Source organism: Thunnus maccoyii, chromosome 24, assembly GCF_910596095.1.
Source record: "Thunnus maccoyii chromosome 24, fThuMac1.1, whole genome shotgun sequence".
Taxonomy (NCBI): domain Eukaryota; kingdom Metazoa; phylum Chordata; class Actinopteri; order Scombriformes; family Scombridae; genus Thunnus; species Thunnus maccoyii.
Window position 1 is genome coordinate 7,021,429 of NC_056556.1, and position 20,595 is coordinate 7,042,023.

Below are 20,595 nucleotides of genomic sequence, written 5' to 3' on the forward strand. Positions count from 1 at the left end.
TTACAACCTTACATACAGGGTCTAAAATACCTTGAGTAACTGTGCCTGACTAAAACAGAGCCTTCCAGACATGACAGATGGTCTCTATGTGCTCCCCCCCCCCCCTCCAGCTGGACAAGTTGGTGGAGAAGCAGAGGGAGACGCACCGGCGGATGCTGGAGCAGCTGTTGATGGTGGAGCAGTCGCACAAACAGGCCCTGTACAAGCTGGAGGAAGAGAAGACGAACCACGGAGAGTTCATGAAGAAGAGCGACGAGTTCACTAACCTGCTGGAGCAGGAGCGCGAGAGGTCAGTTTGTGAACGAACACGAGCTCTCAGGTAGTCGCTGAGAAGTCAGTCTTCCAGCAAACAAGTTAAATACAATCAGATCTTTAGCCCTGCAGGGTCTAAATGTATTTATGGTGCTTTCCTTGGAGAGATTTATGATCTGACATATGAACTGAAAGTAATTACAGAGAACCTCATTGTGGTTTCAGGGGAGGGCTTCAGTGTCACACTGTCGAAATTTTAATAACTGATTTAAATGCTAATTTTGAATGTCCTTCAATGACATGAAAATGCAAATTCCCTGTCCTTGCTTCCTCTTGCTTAGAGGACAGTCCATGAGTTTGGACATAATGGTGATTTATCCAAACAGTCTCCTCACAGTTTGAAAAAGTTTAGTTTTTTGGGGACATTTTTAGGTCAGATTGTTCAAAATGTGCAAAATGATTGAATATTACACTGGATTCAATACACATACAATTTTAACAGGTAATTAATAAGCAAGGGTATCTGATTGTATTATGGGATGGGACTGGACACACTTAAGTATTATATGATATGTGAAGTGGTTAAAAGTAACAAAGCGTAAACCACAACAATGCACCGAGGATCCAACCTGCAGAACAGGAAAAGCACTTAACAGCAGCAAGTGACAGCACCACCAACACACTTTCAAGTCCACGCATGACTTCAGCCACTAACTACAGTATCAAACCGAGGCCAAAATCACGGCTGATAAAGATCTCTTATTTTAGCAATATCTGTCATCGCTTATTGCCTCATCATCCCTATGGTACGAGTGCCTTTACGACTCAATGTCAGCGTGTTCTTCAGAGTTAGAGGACCTCTTGAATCATTTCAGCAGACACAGTTGAAGCAGGGTGAAATGCAGAGGAGGAGCTGAATTCTTGTCGATTCCCATGGCCTTGTGTTGGAGGATAAAGACACAGTGATATTTTTTTAGTTTGAGAGATGTGTGCCTTGCTAAAGAGCAGTTTGTCAGCTGGTAAAAGAAGGTATTGAGTACTAATTCAAATCCTCAACCCAACTCCAGCAACGCAGCTCTGCCAAAGTTTAAATGTCTTAATAATCCTTATGTAATGTTAGCATTAAATCAAAGTGTTCCTCAGGACTACAGAGAAAAATCCACCCTAAAGAATTCAGTTATTGTTTTTCCCATGACCTTGAGTAGGTCCTTTACTTTTATTATCACCTTTTATTGCACAAACCTGGCGCAAACTGAGAGTTTTTTCTGGAGATTATCCAGCGACCGGGAGTGGGTGGGAATACTTTGTTGACAGACAATTTAGCTTAAATACACAAATAAGCTTTACATTTACAGCTCTGCTTTATGGTAGCTCTGTGCATATTTGTGAACTAGAGTGAAAAACCATATCCCTGGAAAACTATTCTAGAGCTAGTCTGCATTTCAGTTTCAGTGAAGTAGAGGCAGCAGGTCAGACACTTGAAGATCACATTGTTTATGCTGCAATTTCACAATGTGCTATAATGTCTAAACTGTCCAAGATCATAGAAATACATTAGAAATAAAACAGATTTTCAGCCATGCTAGCGGCATAGCTGAAATATCTCAACAACTGCTGGATGGATTACCATGAAGTTTTGTACAGATATTCACAGTCCCCAGAGGATAAATCCTATTGACTTTGGTGATCACCTGACTTTTCCTCGAGTGCCACAATGAGGTCCAAGTTTTCAATTATCTAGTAAAATATCTCAACATCTACTGGATGAATTAGCATAAGATTTTGTACAGATATTCATGGTTTACAGAGGATGAAGCCTAATGACACTGGCGATCCCCTAACTTTTCCTCTAGTATTACCACAAGGCTCATATGATATGGTTTTGAGTGAAACGTCTCAACAACTATTGAATGTATTACCATGAAATTTGGTGCAGACACTCATGTCCACCTCAGGATGAATGGTAACAACTTTGGTGATCCCGACTTTTCATCAAACACCATCAGCAGGTCAAAAGTTTATGACCTAATTGCAAAACTATCAACATTCTCATCAGCCTCAGCTGTACTTGGTCAACATGGTAAACATTAGACCTGCCAAGTATCAGCATTTAGCTCAAAGCAAAGTCTTACAGAGCCACTATTAGTTTTGTACTATAACAGAAATCCGGGTAGCACTAACACTATCAATATCAGGTGCTGCAGTAAATTTGTAAAAACAGTAGAAGCCCTGAAAACAGACTAAAACATGCTGTGTCTCTTCATGCAGAAAATTGTACACAGTTGTAATTTCATCTGTGTGAGGAGGCATCATACTGTTAGTGTGCTGGATTGTGAGACATTACAACTATTTTATATTACTGTGCAGACATGTTGCAGAAATCATAACACGTCTAATTCTGAAAATGTGATCCATATAATGCTGTAATGTGAGATATGTCTGGGAGGAATTATTTGGAAGTGCTGTTTAGCATCACAAGCCAAGACAGACACCGCTAGAGGTGAAGGTGAAAACCTGTCTGACGGATTTCTTCTGTAAATGTCACACGTAGAGCAGTTACAGGGCAGTGCTCTGTTTACTGCTTCCTCAGCAATATCACATATCATACACACACAGCCGACAGACTCTATAAAACACACACACACACACACACACACATGCACCCTCAGCAATTCATTTCACAAAGGAAACACAGCTGGACATCGGCCCGTGACCTATTTGGGACAATCACATCATTGCACTTTAGCTGTAGCAGAGTGTTTGATTTGGACCGGAGGACGGTGTGACGATGGTCTGTGCTTTGTCACCGAGCATGTCAGGAAGGGACAGGCTGCCATGAAAAATAGGCCTCTGTCCAGGGTCGTGCTAATTACCGTGTGAGAAAAGGCAAAAGATTTATATGACTGAGAGGAGAACAAAAAAAAAAAAACTAACCTAATGGCTCTGAGAAGTATCAATCACACTTTGTTCAACAAGATGCCAGATTACAATGGAAATAGTTGATGAGGGTGTAATTTTTCGGTCTTGGGTTCACCAGAAGAGTTGGGTGTGTGAATGCATGTACATGGGAGCAAGTGAAAGTGAGAGTGTGTGTGTGTGTGGGGCGGGGGGTGTTCGACATCTGCCATTATCATCTGTCTTGAGTGGTTGGACAGCCTAGCTTATGTAGCCGCAGAGGGGAAACCCTCTGGGCCTTCAAGGTATTCAGCGAAGGCCTAAGAAAAAATATTGGAAGAATTTTTGTACAAATAATTTTTATATCATCTTTATAAACTTCGTCTTGGAAAGCAGTGGGTTAATATAACGGAAGGGGAAATGGACCAATCGCAATTTTTCTTCCGATGGTATCTGGGTGAATCAGCGACTCCCCCCCCCCCCCCCCCCCCCCCCGCCAGGACCTTCAGTAGCTGTAACGAATGCCTGTGTAATTCAAGTCAATGTGGGCATGAATATGATTTTGACAGCTGTCTTAGCCAATAATATTTTGTTGAGTTGTAGGTGGGGCAATATCCCGACATCTTCCGGGCATTCGCGAACACTTACTGGATGAGTGACCCATGAAAGTAGTCAGTGAGTGAGCGAGAGAAAAAAAAGATGACAGAATGAGAACGAACGGTAACTTAGTAACCACGAGTTTCCATTAGAAACATGAATTTATTTGTTGCCTTTTTCTGGGCAACATTTGACAAGAACACTACAGTATATTTGGTTGAAGATGTTTCTGAAAGTATATGCTAACTTTCCACGATGGCTTCACTTGCCATAAGGGAGCAGAAAGTTGTTGTTGATTGCTTCATGAACACAAGTTGCTGGTCTCATTGTGAGCTTTGTCAATCTGTGGGCATTTATTTGTATTGTTAAAACTGTAACTCTGACTTTATGTTGATATTTGCTCAATTTTGTGTCTTAATTTTTGCTGTGTTTGACTTTCTGTTGGGTATTGCAGTGTTCAGGCACAGAAGTCAGTATGAAATGGATGAATTTGTCATCATTTTCCTATAACTACTCTGCAGTCAAGACGCATTTCAGTGAGATATAAACAAATGATCATTTTTATTATTTGATAATCACAGTTTTCAAAGCAAGTTGTAAGAAGTATACTGTAAACCTACAATTTGCATCTCTAGTTTTATTGCCATGGACATGAAATGGCAATAAATGGCTTATTTAAGGCCAGTGAAAAATGGCTGAGCACAGCTTACAAAGAGCTTGTGCTTTTTCCCGTTTCACCTCAGGAGGTGTTGGCTGGTCAGTATGAGACATCTGATATCTACATTTAACTTGTTTGTATTGCATTGCTGCCTTTACTTCTGGCAGAGATATATTAAATCTACATTGAAATTCAAGTATGTCTGAGCTCAAACAAACACAAATTCATTGGATTTCTGGAATCACCTTTGTGTGTCGTGAAGCCAGTTAGGGCAAAGAAACCTTTAATATCCTGCATGTGACAGGGCTCTGGCTATTATTTTTATTGCTATGTTTCATTTTTTATTGCCACATGTGGTCCTATTGAAGGCTCAGGGTCCAGGGCCACGGTTCGCCACTGTGTAGCCGAGTACTCTGTTACGGTCATAGATAGGAGTATGTGTCAGATGTGTAAAGTTATTAAGTAAACATGTGTGTTCGGAGGTGTCCTCTTACCTCATACCCTCCCACAGTTGTTTGTTCAGACAATCCTCACATGAGGCATTATATTTTTTATTGCAACCACTCGGATAATTATGAGTTATATTATACTGTACTGCTGTAGGAGTATGCACTTGAGTGAGTGTGCATGTGGGGGTTCAGCTTCTGTTAGTCTTCGGTTCATAAATAAGCACCAACAAGCATCCAATGCTGAGAGTGAACAGTAGGTGTTACACATGCTTGTGAAGATCATACAAAGGTTAGTTTGGCTGCACAATTTGCTGGATAAACCTACCTACCGTACCTGCTGTAGTTGTGCACAGTTTTCTGTGCAGAGAGGGATATGCTCTTTCTGTGTTACCAACTTTCTTGCTAGATTTGGTGACTTCAAAGACCCTTTTAGCGAGCCTAGTAAGGAAACCCTCATGATCTGTGCAGACCATAGCACCTCACTGTTCAAGAGAGTCATGAATCTAGCAGAACATATATATATATATATAATATTCATAAGTATGTTTCAATTAGTGTATAATCACCTGAAAATAAGACTCATGTTTTCATTACCTTAGAATGAGCCCTTTATATCTACAATGGGAGCGGGTCCCTTTCCATGGAGTCTGCCATGTTTCTACAGTAGCCCAGAACAGACAAACCAAACACTGGCTCTAGAGAACGCCTTTCGTATTTTTTGCAAGTTTTGCGGCCATTGTAAGTTCTCCTACACACTTGGAAGGAGGTGTATTGAGTCGGTTGCAATCTGCAACCTCACCACTAGATGGCACTAAATCCTACACACTGGTCCTTTAACGTGCACTCAGGTTTAAATGAATAAAAATGAAGTTCCTAATGGAAAAGCTGGTTAGAGTCAGTTAGGTTGAGTTTAATTACTGTTTTTAAAAAAATCTCCCTTTTATAATCTTGTATGTAAATTATTATGTAATGATGTAATGGATATTCCTGTGACGTCATCTTCTGCCACTTAGTTGGCAACACTGAGTTCATTTTAAGCTTTTTGAACTGTTGTCTTGTTTAAAACCTGTTTGTCTGTTGGATCGCTCCTCTTTCTTGCCTTGACAGTGGTGCCTTAAATCACTCAGTACTGATCACGAAAAAGCCTTAACAAGACCAACAGAAGATATATTTCTGTCATGTAACAGTCCACTGACACGTTAAAGATGTAGAGGTAGACACGTCATCAAGACTGCCTCAAGCAGGAAGAAACAGAGAATCCCAGAGGGGCTTGACTAAACGGCATTTTAGTTCTTTGCCCAAGCACAAAACCCAGAGTTTGTTTAGTGGCTTCTGTTCTGCTCAGAGCATTATTACAAAGAGCTAGAAAAACTGCAAACACCCCCCAAAACAGCTTTGACTTCTAAAAGGAAAATCCACTTATCACTTGTTTGAGGAGAGCTAAAACAGTGCTCAGTGTTTTGAAAGAGGTTTCCATGTACAGCATGAGAGGCACAGCGTTGCACCAGGTTTTAATTTCACTCTCGTTAATCCATCGTTGTATGATGCATTTTAGCTTGATGTAATCATTTCCTTTTTTTCTGGGCCCTGGAAAGCACAGAGTTGTGATTACATCCCGGGGTAATGTGCAGCAGGGTTTGGGAATTGACAAAACCTTCTCTAAAAGCACACCACTATATTTATTAACTCCTCATCTCCTGCTGCCTTTTTTATTTTGACCCCTTTTCAAAGCAGGAAGCCTCTGACTGCTGACTGACCCTTTATTTGGAAGCCCTAAAAAGCATGTAAATCTAAGCAGGGGGTATGGGGGATGTACCTGGTTCCCCTCTGATTAATTGTCAATTGAGCGGCCGTCTGTGAGTGATGACCTCATTGCACGCCGGGTACTGCAGCAGCAGTAGGGGTGTGAGAGCGAGAGCGGCATCCTAACCATCAACAGATGTTACTTTAAACATGACTTCAGCGCCCAGATACACACACACACACACACTGCATACACTGCACACGCCACAGCCGGCAATTCGCTCGCCTTTGTTCTTTTTTTTTGCGGGGAACTGAAGGGCAGGGAGTGAATTTTATGGCCATCTGTATCCTCTGGTTTCATGCATAGCGTAAAAAAACTTAAATCCCGGCTCACGTTTGAAACATACTGAGTGATGTTAGTGTGAGGAGTTGAGCTAATGTTGTCATGTGATGCACTGAACCCAGAAATATGAGCCTATGAGTCAAACCTCCGATTCATCCTGCTATCTTTACCATTTAAAGCTACACCAGGCAACTTGTAACGTCGATGGCTGCAGATGACAGCAAGAGGCATGAAACATGAACTTGAATACCTCGAAATCCTGTGATGTCATGTCAGTAAAATGTATGCAGCACCCTCATGTTTACAAAGCCAGCTGGTCTGGGATCATTTTATACCAAAGGGAGAAGGGAGGCAAAAGATCTAGAGTTACTGAGTCCAGATTTCTTTGAATGAAATGTTGTTGTTGCTGGTTGGTTGGGTTTTTCATTACGTTTTTTTTAAATATTTTAATGTTTTTGTTTCTTTTTATTGGTGATCAAGTGTACATACCCTGTGCCAAGGTTTAATTTGGCAGCCACACATCAAAAACACTGCAAAATTTTCAAACATGGCAAGGGGAAAAGTTACGACAAGACTCGGTGTCTACAGCGACGGTAGCGGCACCCTACCCTGTTCAATATTTTATTTTTATGCACAAAATATAAAGTTGATGGGAATGTTATTAGTTTGCAGGTACTTGGTCATAAACCAAAGTATTGGACACACGCAATTCATCCTGAGGGGAAACAAGGATGACCAGATTTCATGGCATCCAATAGTTGTCAAGCATTTCACTCAGTACCACAAATATCTACCCATGGTGGCGCCAGAGATAAAAGTAGGCTTCATCATCTGAGGACAATGAAATGCACAACATTTCATGGCAAACCATTCAGCATTTCTTGTGATATGACTCGGGGACAAAGTGGTGGACAGACGGACCAACAAACACCAACTATTTTGAGTGATCACAAGAACAAATGGCCAAATTCTCTGGTTCCAGCTTCTTAAATGTGATTATTTTCTGGTTTCTTTAGTCCTCTATTAGAGTAAACTGAATATCTTTGGTCTGTGGACTGTTGGTCAGGACAAAACGAGTCCATGTTAGGTTGCAGCTTAGGCTTTGGAAACAGTGATCAGTGATCCACAATTCTCTGACATCTTATAGACCAAACAACTAATCGATTAATCGAGAAAATAATCAACACATTAATTGGCAATAAAAATTAGTTGCAGCCCTAAAAATCATAAACAGAAAAACTACATTACCAAAGGCAGACAGTGCTCAGACGTCATGACCAATTAAAGAGACTTAAAGTTGACAACGACAAAAACTACGTGCTCAAAAGTCACTACCGAGTCAATTAACACCTCTTACAGCAGTAGTTCACAACCTGGACCTCGGGTCTCACTACTGTCATAAACCAAAATAGGGAAAGGAAAATCAAGCACTGACCAACCTGTACCAAACCGGTAGTTACTGCAGTTTGTTATTTTGTGCACCCACTGGACTATTTGACAGCTAAAGCTTACTTGCATAATTGACATCAGATGTCTGCAGAGTGTTGGATGTCACTCAACTTGAGCAAAATGTCATGATTCACACTAATAAGATGTGTGTACTTTCCCATAGATTCCCAAGATAGAAATTGCAATTCTCAGTATTTTATTAGTCACAATGCTTGCACAATACACGTTGGTCTTTATGAGGACTAAGCTTCTAATTTAGCAGGGGAAGTTCAACAGTTTTGATTTTGCCATAGAAACAAAGCTGTGCGATGACAAATCATCCCACAAGGGCATAAATTTGGTTTGAGAAGTGGGGGGGGATGCTATAAAACAGGGGAGCTGGGGGTCCCTCCCCCAGGAAAAAAATCCCACATTGCTACATTTATCTAGAGACTACGGAAACATACCTGCAACTAAGTGCTGCTTGTCTCTACCTCGCCCTCCCTGTCTTCCACCTAATCTGATCTATGATAGGAAAGCAGAGTTGCGTTACTCTACTGAGCTGCAGATGATACAAAATAAAAAGTGTGTTGACGCAATTTACTGGCACCGTGAGCCATCATAACTGTCACTGTGCTTTTTTTAAAAACACAGATAAAAATAACAGTAGCTGACACCACATGACCTTCCTTCTTCATCTTTAATGATTTGCAGGGCACACAATATATCTTCATGCCATCTGGTTGACTTAACGGCAGCAGTGGTGACTTCACTCATGTGGATCAGATCTAGAACATTCTTCAGCGATGCCCTCATCATCGCTGAGATGCTTATTATCCAGACCTGCCCTGTTCTTTGAAACAGAACAGATTTTTTTTTTTTTTTTTTTTTTACGATCCGGGACTTTTGGTTATTAATGATCAGAGTTCCTGTCTCTGCAGGTTCACCTTAGAGGCAGGTTGTGAACTTTGCAGAAAAAAAAAAGAAGTTATACAGTGTTTTGTACAAATGACAGCATGTTTTAGGAAGTTGCCAAGCAGCTGTTATACTGTATATACACATATTCCACTGCATGCATGAGCAGGATCTGTCTTCACCTATGCGTCGTTAAGATATTATCAGTACTCCCAAAACTGTTGGTGAGGAGACAGAAATCCGCCTCATTCATCAACTGTAGCTGACATATGATTGCTGAGTTCTTAGCGAAGGTCTGTTACGTCTTTCCTGACTCTGAGGAAAAAGCACACCTGTATCCCCCCCCCCCAAAAAATGTCTCAGCCTGGTGCATACTACACATTCCTGCTCAAAGCCAGGTTCAAGATTTGGATTTGATGGATGAGAGGATGAGATATGTGATTAGAGATGTGTAGAAATGTGAAAAGAAATTGTCTGGTCACTTTCAAACTATCAGGAGAAAACACATGATCTTTTGCTTATTAGACGCTGCTACAGGAAAGAACACATCTCTATATATTTTAAAGCTCTGTGTCAAACATTTCCTTTTAAGGGAAGGAAAGCTATTCCTCAAGCTGCCTACTGTATATGACGTTATTCAGATAGTTGCAGTTGTATGCTTTGAAGCCCCACAAGCGTACCCCCATGTTGAGGTAAGGAATCGCACAAATATGTCACATTCAGCGACACCCTCTAAAACACACAGATGACACGCAGCAGCCGCCTGCTTTACGCTCTTTCAAAACACATTCTGCCTCGTCTCCAAATACGTCAGCACTTCGCTGGGCTTCATTTCCTCAGAAATCAAGAGCAAATGGTTTTAGCTTTTAGCACTTTGGTTGGTAAAACTTTATGAGAATGTCTTCCAGTTTAGTCGACAATGTGCAACAAAACACTGAATGCATGCAGGATGAATTAAATCCAGACAGAGAAAGGAAACACTGAGTGAAACAAAAACCGAAGGCATTGCAGTGCAACGATCATTAATGTGTTATTGATATTGTTGTTGATGATGGGTGGCGGCTCAGTTGCCAAAAAATGATGCGATGTTCTGGACTGGACAACACATTTGTACTGTTTAAGTGTCCATAAAAGAGTATTAGATTATTTGGATGAGTTGTCAGTGGCGTAAAGTACATTTAATCAAGTAATATACTTTCTGAAGTATTTATACTTAACTAGATCATTTTTCTGCCACTTTCTACTTCAACTTTACTACATTTGAGATGGAAATATTGTACTTTCCACTTCATTACATTTTTTTTTGACAGTTTTACCTTAATTATAACATGTGTCTTTGTTTTCTTTATGCTCACATTTAATAAAATATGACCTCAGTGTGTGTTACACTATAAATTATTATTTTTAGAATATTTTCTGAACAGAAGCAATCAGACGAGGCAAAGAATAACACTGTTGATGTCATAAGTGAATAAAAACACAAAATGTCAAGATTTTGGTAATCTTGAGTTATGATCCACAAACACAGCTGGGATGGGAATGTAAAAAGACGCTTGAATCCGTGCTTTTGTTTTCCTGCATCGCATCGCCTACGTTTGTGTATCCACGCTCTCGTCACTATCACTCCCACATCGTAGGAAAAAATGAGTGGCTACTGACCTAATTCGGGCTGGTCAGCCAACACTCCCTTCCCTGCTTTGGCCAGATAGCGAGCAGATTGCTCCACAGTGTCCTCGACCTCAGGCTCATTTGTCTGAATCTACTGTAACAAGGTTGATGGTATTAAGACAAGCCAGCCTCTTTTTTCTTTCACTTAACCTTTAAAGCTGTTGAATTGCACAACTTTATCTTTAAACTGTAGCACACTGACTCTCTACAGAGTGATTTATTGGAATAATCATGTTTTTCTCAGTCTCAGATGTATTGTAAAAGTGAAAATGGACGTTCTGTGATAACAAAACATGTACTTGAGATGTATTTTGGGCCTTTAGGGCTTTCATATTATGCATGTTACAAACACTGAAAGAAAACAGACCCTGTATTTGTCATATTGCCTCAATTTATTAGTGGAAAATCGACAAAGCATTCAGGTTTTTTTTTTTTCCAGCGCTTGCCTGCATTAGATTCATGTAATTTTAGCTAACATGGGCTTAAAACACTGTAAATACACAACATTTGAACAGTTTTTGAAGCTCTGGTTGTGGATCTGTGTTCTGGCTGGGAAACAAATCTGCAGCGGATGTGGATTGGTGTTCCCTTGAGCAAAGCTTTTTTTGGTATAATGGAACAAACCAGTTGTCAAGAGGTTTATTTTGTTCTAGTTCCTGATGGAGATGCACAGTTTCCAGACTCAGACCAACTCTGCACTGCAGATGTGCAGGTACACATCAATAGATGCTGGGAGACAAATGTAACGTAAAACAGATAGCCCTAACATGAAAGCATATTCTTACATATGCTCTCTTACCTTAAAGTGTGTGTGAGACTGTCAACATATCGCTCACTACATCTGTAAACTGGGTGGTAATTGCGCCCAGAGAGTCGTCATTGCATGGCGTAATGTGATTACATCTCTCTGACAGAATGCAGCGATTAGACCTCACCGACCACATAGACGCAAGACTTACTGCTCGAACTTTTCCAACCTTTTTTAGGGCTTTTTTTTTAATAGAGGGAGAAGGATTTAACCTAAAATAGAATTTACATACTGTATGCTGTTTCTAATAGTAATGACATCTAGTCAGGAAACTGCTTCTAGAGCTGTTCGACTTTAGCTGCGATGTTTTACAAGTGATAGAAAAATAGGCACGTTTTCTGGTTCGGTGTCATGGTTGGTGTTTTAAAGTGTGGAAAAATTAAAAGAAATCTATAAAATCAGCTTCTTCTTTCAAATTGAGAGCAGTGAAAACTGTCAAAAAATCCTTACGCGAACCAGTATTTACATGAAACTGTTTAATTTTAGAGTGCACTTCTCCTTTAAAAGCCTGATCGTGAATACCTCAGGGCTTACGTATGGGGCTAGACAAAGTTAACACACTTAATGGCAGTTCTGTAAAGATCTTATTTCAATGAAAGAGCGGCAAAACAGGGACAATTAGTGGTGACATAGTGCTTTGTTATGGCAAGATTGCACATATAAGTTTGGCTAAATACAAAATCTTGAGTTTCCCAATAAAATTAATTGAGCCTTAGTGTTATTAAAGCAGCCTGACACTTTATTTGTTACTTTAAACGTTTGTCAAGGTTGAAAATGAGCAGAAACAACTGAATGGTTGACTGAACAGAGCTTGACGATCATTATGGTGACTGGAAATCTGCAGGAGTGATGTATGAGCTAATCTTCTATTTGTGAAAGGAAATAGCACCGAGGGTGGAGGGACAGGGTCAAGGAGGAAAAATGCAGCTAATGTAGAGTTAGCATGACATTTCTACGCTTGCTGTGAACCGTGCGTGGCCTCTGCCAGCGCTGGAGACAGCGACTGATGGCGTGACTCAAATTGCAACAGGCAAGAGAGAAAATCTAAAGACTGACATGTAAACCTTGTAGAGGATATATATACCCGCCAGCGAGGTCTAATCTCTCTGATTTACCTTCTTCTCACATTTGTTCTAGCAGACACCTCCTTGAGTTACATCTTGGCAAAACATGGCAAAGGGAAGGCAAGAGCCATTTTTCCCTCCCATCCTGTCAGGCTGGAAGGAAGCGACAGCGAGAACTCACACATTACGTCCTCGTAGCTGGCAGCTGCGGTGTCTGAACAATGAGGCTGTGCCTGCACTCCCGGCCAAGTCAGTGTCGAGATAGTGAGTGAAATATGGAGGGAGGAAAGAGCCTGCCTGGATCTGCCAACTCCAAATGTCTCATTGTGGCGAATAGGCTATCTGGACGTGGCCACAATGAATTGTGAAAACAGGGAAAGTGAATCAATGTGGTGAAATTTTCCACCTTCTCTTTTTGACAGAGACAGGATTACTGCTGCACTTTTTATTAACATGATGAATATGTAATAAGTAAATGGTTCAGGACTATTTAGCATTTAAAAGCAGTAGATTTTTTATTAAACACTGTGATTGTAAGCAGATATAAGGACATTTCAATGTTTATTTATTATTTGACTACAATTATACTGTAACTTCTGCTCTGAAGCTTCCATAACTGGTATGGAAGCAGCTGAATCATTGGTAACACAGTATTATTCATATTTAACATAGAGATACACACTATGATTACACAAAAGAAGTAAACTGTTTATATACATGTACAAATCATTCACAGCTGGGTTTGAAACTGTTTATAAATGTGTTCAAAACTCATGTGAACATTCATTAACTTTGAAAACTAAAATTTTTGACTTAAGATCTACTTTCCAAAGAGAGAATAGAGAATAAATAAATACTCAATTAATAAATATAGTTACTATAACAAACAAGTTTCTAAAAAGCTGAAGATTACAACTGTGTTATATCTTAATCATGGAGTTGAATCAAGGAGTTATTGCTATAATTTATGTATATAGAATTACATTAATAAACACTTAAATATGTCCTTATCTTAGCCTACTACTACATTATAGTCTGTTATAAACCATTTATCAACTGTCTTGCTCATGAGTGCAAAATGGGGTGGTGGCCAAAATAAATTATTACCATTATTTGGGCCAAAAAGTGGTCAGAATTAAGGCCTGAAGGCAAAGTGAAGTGCATGAAAAGTTAATTTCCACACCACAGCTTGCGTTCATCATTACTTTAGATATGAATGTTAAAAAAAAAAAAGTTTTAAAAAAGAAAGTTTAGTAATTGGCAAGAGCCTGGCAAATGAGTCTACTGAGGCCGATCATGTCAGCACAGCTCATGACCTCATATCCTGTTTCAACCAAAGGGAGAATCAGCTTAACAAGAAAAAATAGGCAACAACACTCCACCTAAGGGACTGTTATTTGGCACAGAAAAGATAGCTTTTGGTTATCTTTTTGTTCTCGCTTTATTACAGTGTGGAAATCTTTGCCTACAAGTCTCATTTGAGGAAGTTCCCATCCCAACATATGCTGCTCATCTCGACCGAGGACAGCTCGCTGTGTAAACAAAGCAGTTAATAACAGCTTCCTGTCATGCGGTAGAAGTTAAGTGAGTTATGCCACTATTGTTGCCGTCACTTTCGAATGTTGTGGCCTTTTTTGCCTCGCCTTAAACTCAACTCATCACACTCCCATGACACAACAAACAAACCCATTTATTATATTTCCCTTTTTTTTTATTGGTATTTGAATGAAAAAGTTGTCACTTTATGTAGAACCACGCTAAGGGAATGAAACCAAATCATCATTATTAACAAATTAAGGGATCAAGAAGATGTAATAAAAGGCCAAAGTGAGGCTGAATATGTTGTACATTAGAAAAACAATGAGATGTGGAGATAATTAAAACAAAACAGGTTCTTGGTTATGTTTTGAAACATGAATTTGATTTGTTTCTATAATTTTCTAGTATAGTACAAGTAGCTGGAAACCTAAAATGTAGATATACTGTACGATATTGTAGATATTCTGCCACAAATTAATCAAATCCCCATTTCTTGAGTCACTGTGTCTGCAAGCCAGTGTTGGGATTTTATGTGATTTGTGTAAAATTGAAAATAGCTCTCGTAACTTTCTCAGGGTGTTAGGAAGCAACTGATTCCGAGGTGGTAACGGTTATTAGGGAATTTTATTGGGACCAGGGTTCAATTTACTTTTCCTTGACGAAGTTCGTCTGATCAGCCCGTCCTCGCAAGAAAAATGACAGTATAGGTCTTAAAATTCAGGCCCGACAAAAACAACCTATAGTTATGTTTACGCCATCTAGCAGCCGTAGTAATCATGATCTGGTGAGGTGACGCAGTTTAGGTATACTGACTTGATAAGATGATTTTTTTTGCCTTATTAGGAGGAAGCGGGTTGGGTGGATGGCTAGATAGTTAGATGCACTTTGCTGCAGGAGACCACTGTTCACTTCCCGTTTCCAACCACAAGCGTCATGTTTCCAACCGCAAGTCGGGACATTTTTTTAAAAAACTGTAATGGTGTTTACTGTTTCCGTGACGACAAAGGTTGCATAACTTTAAGGAAGTATAAACCATGTTTCAAATGATCTTTTTAACCCAAACCATGATCTTTCCCCCTAATCCTAACCAAGTGGTTTTTGTGCCTCAACCTAACCAGACTTTAACAACAGCGTTGTCACACCAGAAAGCATCATTATTTTTTAGCAGCTATATTACAGTCCTATGGGACAGATCCTATACTATGTCATTTAATTATGAGGATGTGTTGCTGGTGGGTGTGTGTGGTCTGATAGCAACCGAAAAACAAAGCTACTGTTTTTGGTTACTTGTGGATGCAGCTTCTTATTGTAGCTAAAGGAGCTGCATTCTCATAGCCCTTTTTTTTTTTATCTTACAATCTTCAACATTTCATCAAAGGAATTTGAAAGTATCAGATTTCCGGTGTTATAAATCCTTGTGTAACATACAGTATGAGGGAGTTTGCGGTTAGTGTGGGAGTAAAAAAAAAAAAAATCTCAAGGCTGTACGCTTGAGCTCGAGGAGGACCTGTCGAGACTGAGGTGGTCTGGTGTCAAGCTACGATATGGAAACCAAAATTTAAAACTTTGGGGATTGGCTCTTTGGCTGGGAACAATAGAGAGCTGTCAGAGGGACCACCCTGTCCCAGTGCATCCTGCTTTGACAAGACTCCCTGAAACTAGGAAATAAGAACCACGGTTGGGTTTTAAATTTCCTCCTCCTCCATCCCTTTGGCCGATTGCGACGCAAGGTGCTAGAGATGATTGATGAGAACCTTTTCCTGTAAGGTTATGACACTGGAGAATAGTTGGCATCGGTGTATTTCAGATGAGACGCGAGGGTAAACATTATCTTTTCAGACACACCTTCTCCCTTAGTGGTAATTATTCCTCTTTAAATATCTCAAGGAAAATAATAAAACTTATTTATGTATCTGTGAGTAATGTGAGAAATATCTTTCATATGAAAGAATGTGGAAGCAATGTTCAACAGTTTAATCTTTTACAAGCCCACCAAGCCTCTGCAAAAACACTGCAGAAACGTAACTTAACTCTCAATAATATGCATGACTTAACATAAAACTAAATTCTGTCTTTTTATGGTAGAAACTCAGGAGACGAGAGCAGCGCCAAGCGAATTAATACACCAGTATAGCAAGCTTGATGGCTCCTATGGTTAATCATTTATACTCAAGAACCGCAAGATGTAGAATGCGCTTGTTGAGCAGCAGCGTCATAACAGCAAAACAAACAACATCCACCTTCCTACGCCCGAAACTCTGAACCGCACTCTTCCTAGAAGTCGTTTCCAGATTGAAAGAGTCTTTTGATGCAAGCCCAAAACCTCAATTACACTGTATTTTTCCAAGATTAAATTATGCAGTCACTTTAGTTTAAGGTTTTACTCAAAAAAAAAAAAAATCCTCTTCTCCTGATGTTGCATTGACCTGGTGAGGAGCTGCAGCCTCAGTCAGCCACAAACGTCTGGCACTTAGTTTGATACCCGTGTAGCACTGAAGGATAAAGACGTCCTGTACTGCAGATAATATTTTGATGGGGTTGCTGCAGGATTTAAAATTGCCTGTGCACTTCGCCATAAAAGATTAGAGTGATGAAATCAGACTTTTGTCAAAGTCCAGGGGCTGATATCTCAGGACAAATGTTTTTGGGCTCGAAACCAAGCAAATCCTCTTGGCAGTGACAGAGGAGGTTTGGAGGGTGGGTGGGTGAGTATGACTAAAGGGTGGAAAAAGGGTTTAAAGGGTCTATCCAGTTTCAGGAGCCTCTCATGGCTTAGTGAAGTGGAAGAAAGAGGAAGTATCCATGTCAGCAAGGAGACAAGTAAGGTTGGATACTTAACCCTTATGAGGGTTGTGCAAAGAGTAGAGCACAACATAAAAAAATTACACTTCCTTTCTTTCTTTCTTTGGTCTGGTCACCTCAATAAATACAGAATCCCTTATCTCATTCTTCCAGAAAGAAACTATGTGTTGTTTTATTATCAGTTCACAAGTATCATAGCGTCTCAGTGAACCTTCTGTTCTCATATCACCTATAATGTGTTTGCATCCAACAATTTCAGAAGGGTTCTTGTGAAGTGTGCCAAGGAGGAGGTACGGTATCTGCGGTTTGGACAAAGAGCAAACACAAGACAGAATAAATGCTATGCCTGGATCTCTCTAATTTAATGTAAGTATAGCATGAGCTCATTCCAAAGGCGCACTCCTTTTAGGTTTTTTTTTTTTTGTTTTTTTCAAACAAAGAAAATTATGAGCTCATATTTCGAGAAGCTGTATATTACAGCCAGTTTTGTGCTTGACCCAAAATAACATTAAAATCTGATTTAGCAGCTATTCTTTTGCCCTGTTAAGCCTTGGCGAGCTTGCAGAGGGACTGCACTGCGTCCAGATTTTAATATTACATTTTAAATAGAGGCCTTTCTCTTGCTGGGAAGGGTAAAATTAAATGCGTTTTAGGATCAATCAAAAAAAAAAAACTGATTTGGTATTTGTTTTGAGCCACAAACACAAATATATGCTCTTGTTTCATCTGGCTCCCCGAACTTGAGGTCTTGGGGTGCCGTTGGGAGGCTGAAGGCTGGAAACGGAGGCATGCGATGGGAAGGTTGTTGGCTCAAAAAGTGCTGTTTGGGTTCCTTCGGGCAACTTTTGGGAGCTTAAACCCCAGTTAAGCCCCAACTACTCAAGTGGATCTACTGAGTGGCCAACAGCACAAGACTGCTGTTGCATTAGAAATCTCCCGGGTATATATGTAGAGTATGAGCTGCAGAGTGTTGCAGAAATCAATGTGTCATACAAAATGCAATCTGAATCCTCCTTTAAATAAATAACTATTGAAAAAACATCCATCATCCTTGCTAGTATTTGCACATTAACATTGTTCTTCACTTGAACCTCATGGGACAGCCAAATAATTAAATTGACTTGAGACATCTGAAATGTCTCAAATGAAACAGAGGATTAAGAGAAAAGAGATAAAATAACATTCACTAAAGGCCGCAAGTGTGATATAAAAGCTGTTTGGGTTTGCTTTTATAAATCTATAAACATTATGAGGAAAGAAATATGCTTCCGCAGTTATTTAAGTTACTGTTAATGTTACAAAATGTACAAAAAAACAAGACAGTGTGTACATACGGATCCATGCAACCACGCCAACAGATGTTTTTACATTTTTTACGTATCTTGTAAACCTCTCAAGACTAGGCACCCTGCCAGAGCTAATTGCACTGAAAGAAAATAAAATCACCATCAATCCTCATCATCACCGCAAAAGCAGTGGACAAAGCTAAACCTCATAACCCTGAGTGCTAAAATGACTCTCTGGAATCCCTCCAGATGTGAGCCATCTGTTGTGTTCAGTCACTGAGGTGAGACTGGTCGTGTCTATCCAGACGGTGACATCACCCAGAATAGAGACGGGCTTAAATCCAACATTCAGTCCTTTCATTAATAACGCTGCTGATCCAAGCCTTTCAGGCAGCCCTTCGACATGCACTAAGGTATCCCACCGGTGCACTTCATCAACGTTATAAGTGTTTTCTGCCATGGGGAGCCTAATGCAGCCAAGAGATCTGAAAACACTGAGGCTGCACTGTACCACAGTATCCCCAACATGCTCCTTTCTTCCCCATTTCCCTGAGAGGTTTCAAATTTTATGGACTGGCATGGCAAAGAGTTGAAACACCTATGAAAGTGTGCAAATCTGACCTGTTTAACAAAGGTTGCAGGATAAAAGTTGACCAGAAGAACATTAAAAAAAAAAAAATCCACTTACGGGCTCTTGTAAACACATATTTGGACATATTTAGATGGATTACACATATTTAGATGGATTTTTTCTGAGGGTTTTGAACAAAAATCGTGCCTTGCTGCACCAAACTTGCTGAGATTTTCACCATTTTCTTTACAATTAATCATTTAAGGTGCAGTGGTGTTTAAAACTGAACTGAAAACAATACTGATGCTGAGAATATTGTGCATATTTTAGAGGATAAAGGTTTTAACACATTTATGGAAACAGCATCTAAGCTTCAGGCATCGATTGACTGACATTCGACAAGCAGTGTTGCTAGGAGACGCGCTGACATTTGGCCCCGTATAACCTACAAACACTGACTCAAGATGTTTTTTCCCCTTTTTCAACAAGCCCAAATAGCATTGGTAGTGATTGAAGACATCTGTCCCCTTTAGCAATGATTCCCACTAGCTGTTACTTTTCTTTCGTGTAATTTCAACCCCTTCTGAGTCACGAGAAGCTCCTGCACACTCAGCGCTGTGCTTTGTACCACATTACAGGAAAGCACTGAGTAGCATTAGCTGTCTCTCTTTCAAAAGTCTGTTTATTATGCTGGCAAATAGCTAATCTGTCACAACTCACAGCAACAGGTAATCTCTTAGTTGTTGGTAGCTGGTATCAGCAGTCAGAGTACATAGCAATGGGACACATGCTGCATTCATGTCATATTGGAGTTTACAAGTTTCCGACTTGTAAATAGCTGTCAAGTCAACCTCCAAGTCTGAATTACAACTGGGATTTTTCTAAAAGCTCTGACTTGGCACCTAATAATATGTTAGTGCCTGAAAACTAAGCAAACATGGACGCCTCTAATCAGCCAAAGTCTGCTGTTCAATATCACTAAAGCCGAAGTTAAAGGATATAATGTAATTTTGACAAAGCACAGTATTTTAAAACCCTGGTTGTGAGATGACGTGAACACTTGCAAGTTCTTACAACTGCCTCCAACTGCCTGTATGACTGTTGGAAGTGATAAAACAATATTGTAGTGCTCACCCATATACAGATATCGGACCAATCATATGATCGTTGTCAGTGGGAACCAGGAATTTACGCCATATTCAGCAAGACCTGCTAAATAATAATAATTGGACACACATCTCACAAAAGCAACAGAAACCTACAACTAGCACAGGCCTGCTGAGAGCATGAATCCACATAATCCCTTTAAACGCTGGGAAACTCTGATGACTATAATGAACACCAACACCAACATCCTGGTGCGTCCCATGTGAAAAAGCACAAATTTCTGTTAATTCGTAAAAAATGTACGATCCAAAATACATGAGAGACAGGCAGAAAGTTGCCTCATAATGTTTGCAACATCTTATTATTTCCAACTTCAAGCGTCAGTTGATGCTACAAGGGATTTGGTCAATTTAATTAAATGCATTTCCCCTGCATGACAATCTAACTAAATAACACACACGGGACAAAAG

The 20,595-nt window shown here is 39.9% G+C and overlaps 1 protein-coding gene across 4 annotated transcripts in view; it reads left to right on the forward strand.

Annotated features, from left to right (window-relative positions):
• The window catches only part of filip1l (filamin A interacting protein 1-like), a 73,109-nt gene that overhangs the window by 27,804 nt on the left and 24,710 nt on the right, over positions 1 to 20,595 (forward strand). For all 4 annotated transcript variants that reach the window (XM_042404882.1, XM_042404877.1, XM_042404880.1 and 1 more), the window contains exon 4: positions 111 to 289. In XM_042404882.1, coding sequence (XP_042260816.1) covers positions 111 to 289 — 179 coding nt within the window. The remainder of the gene's footprint in view (positions 1 to 110; positions 290 to 20,595) is intronic.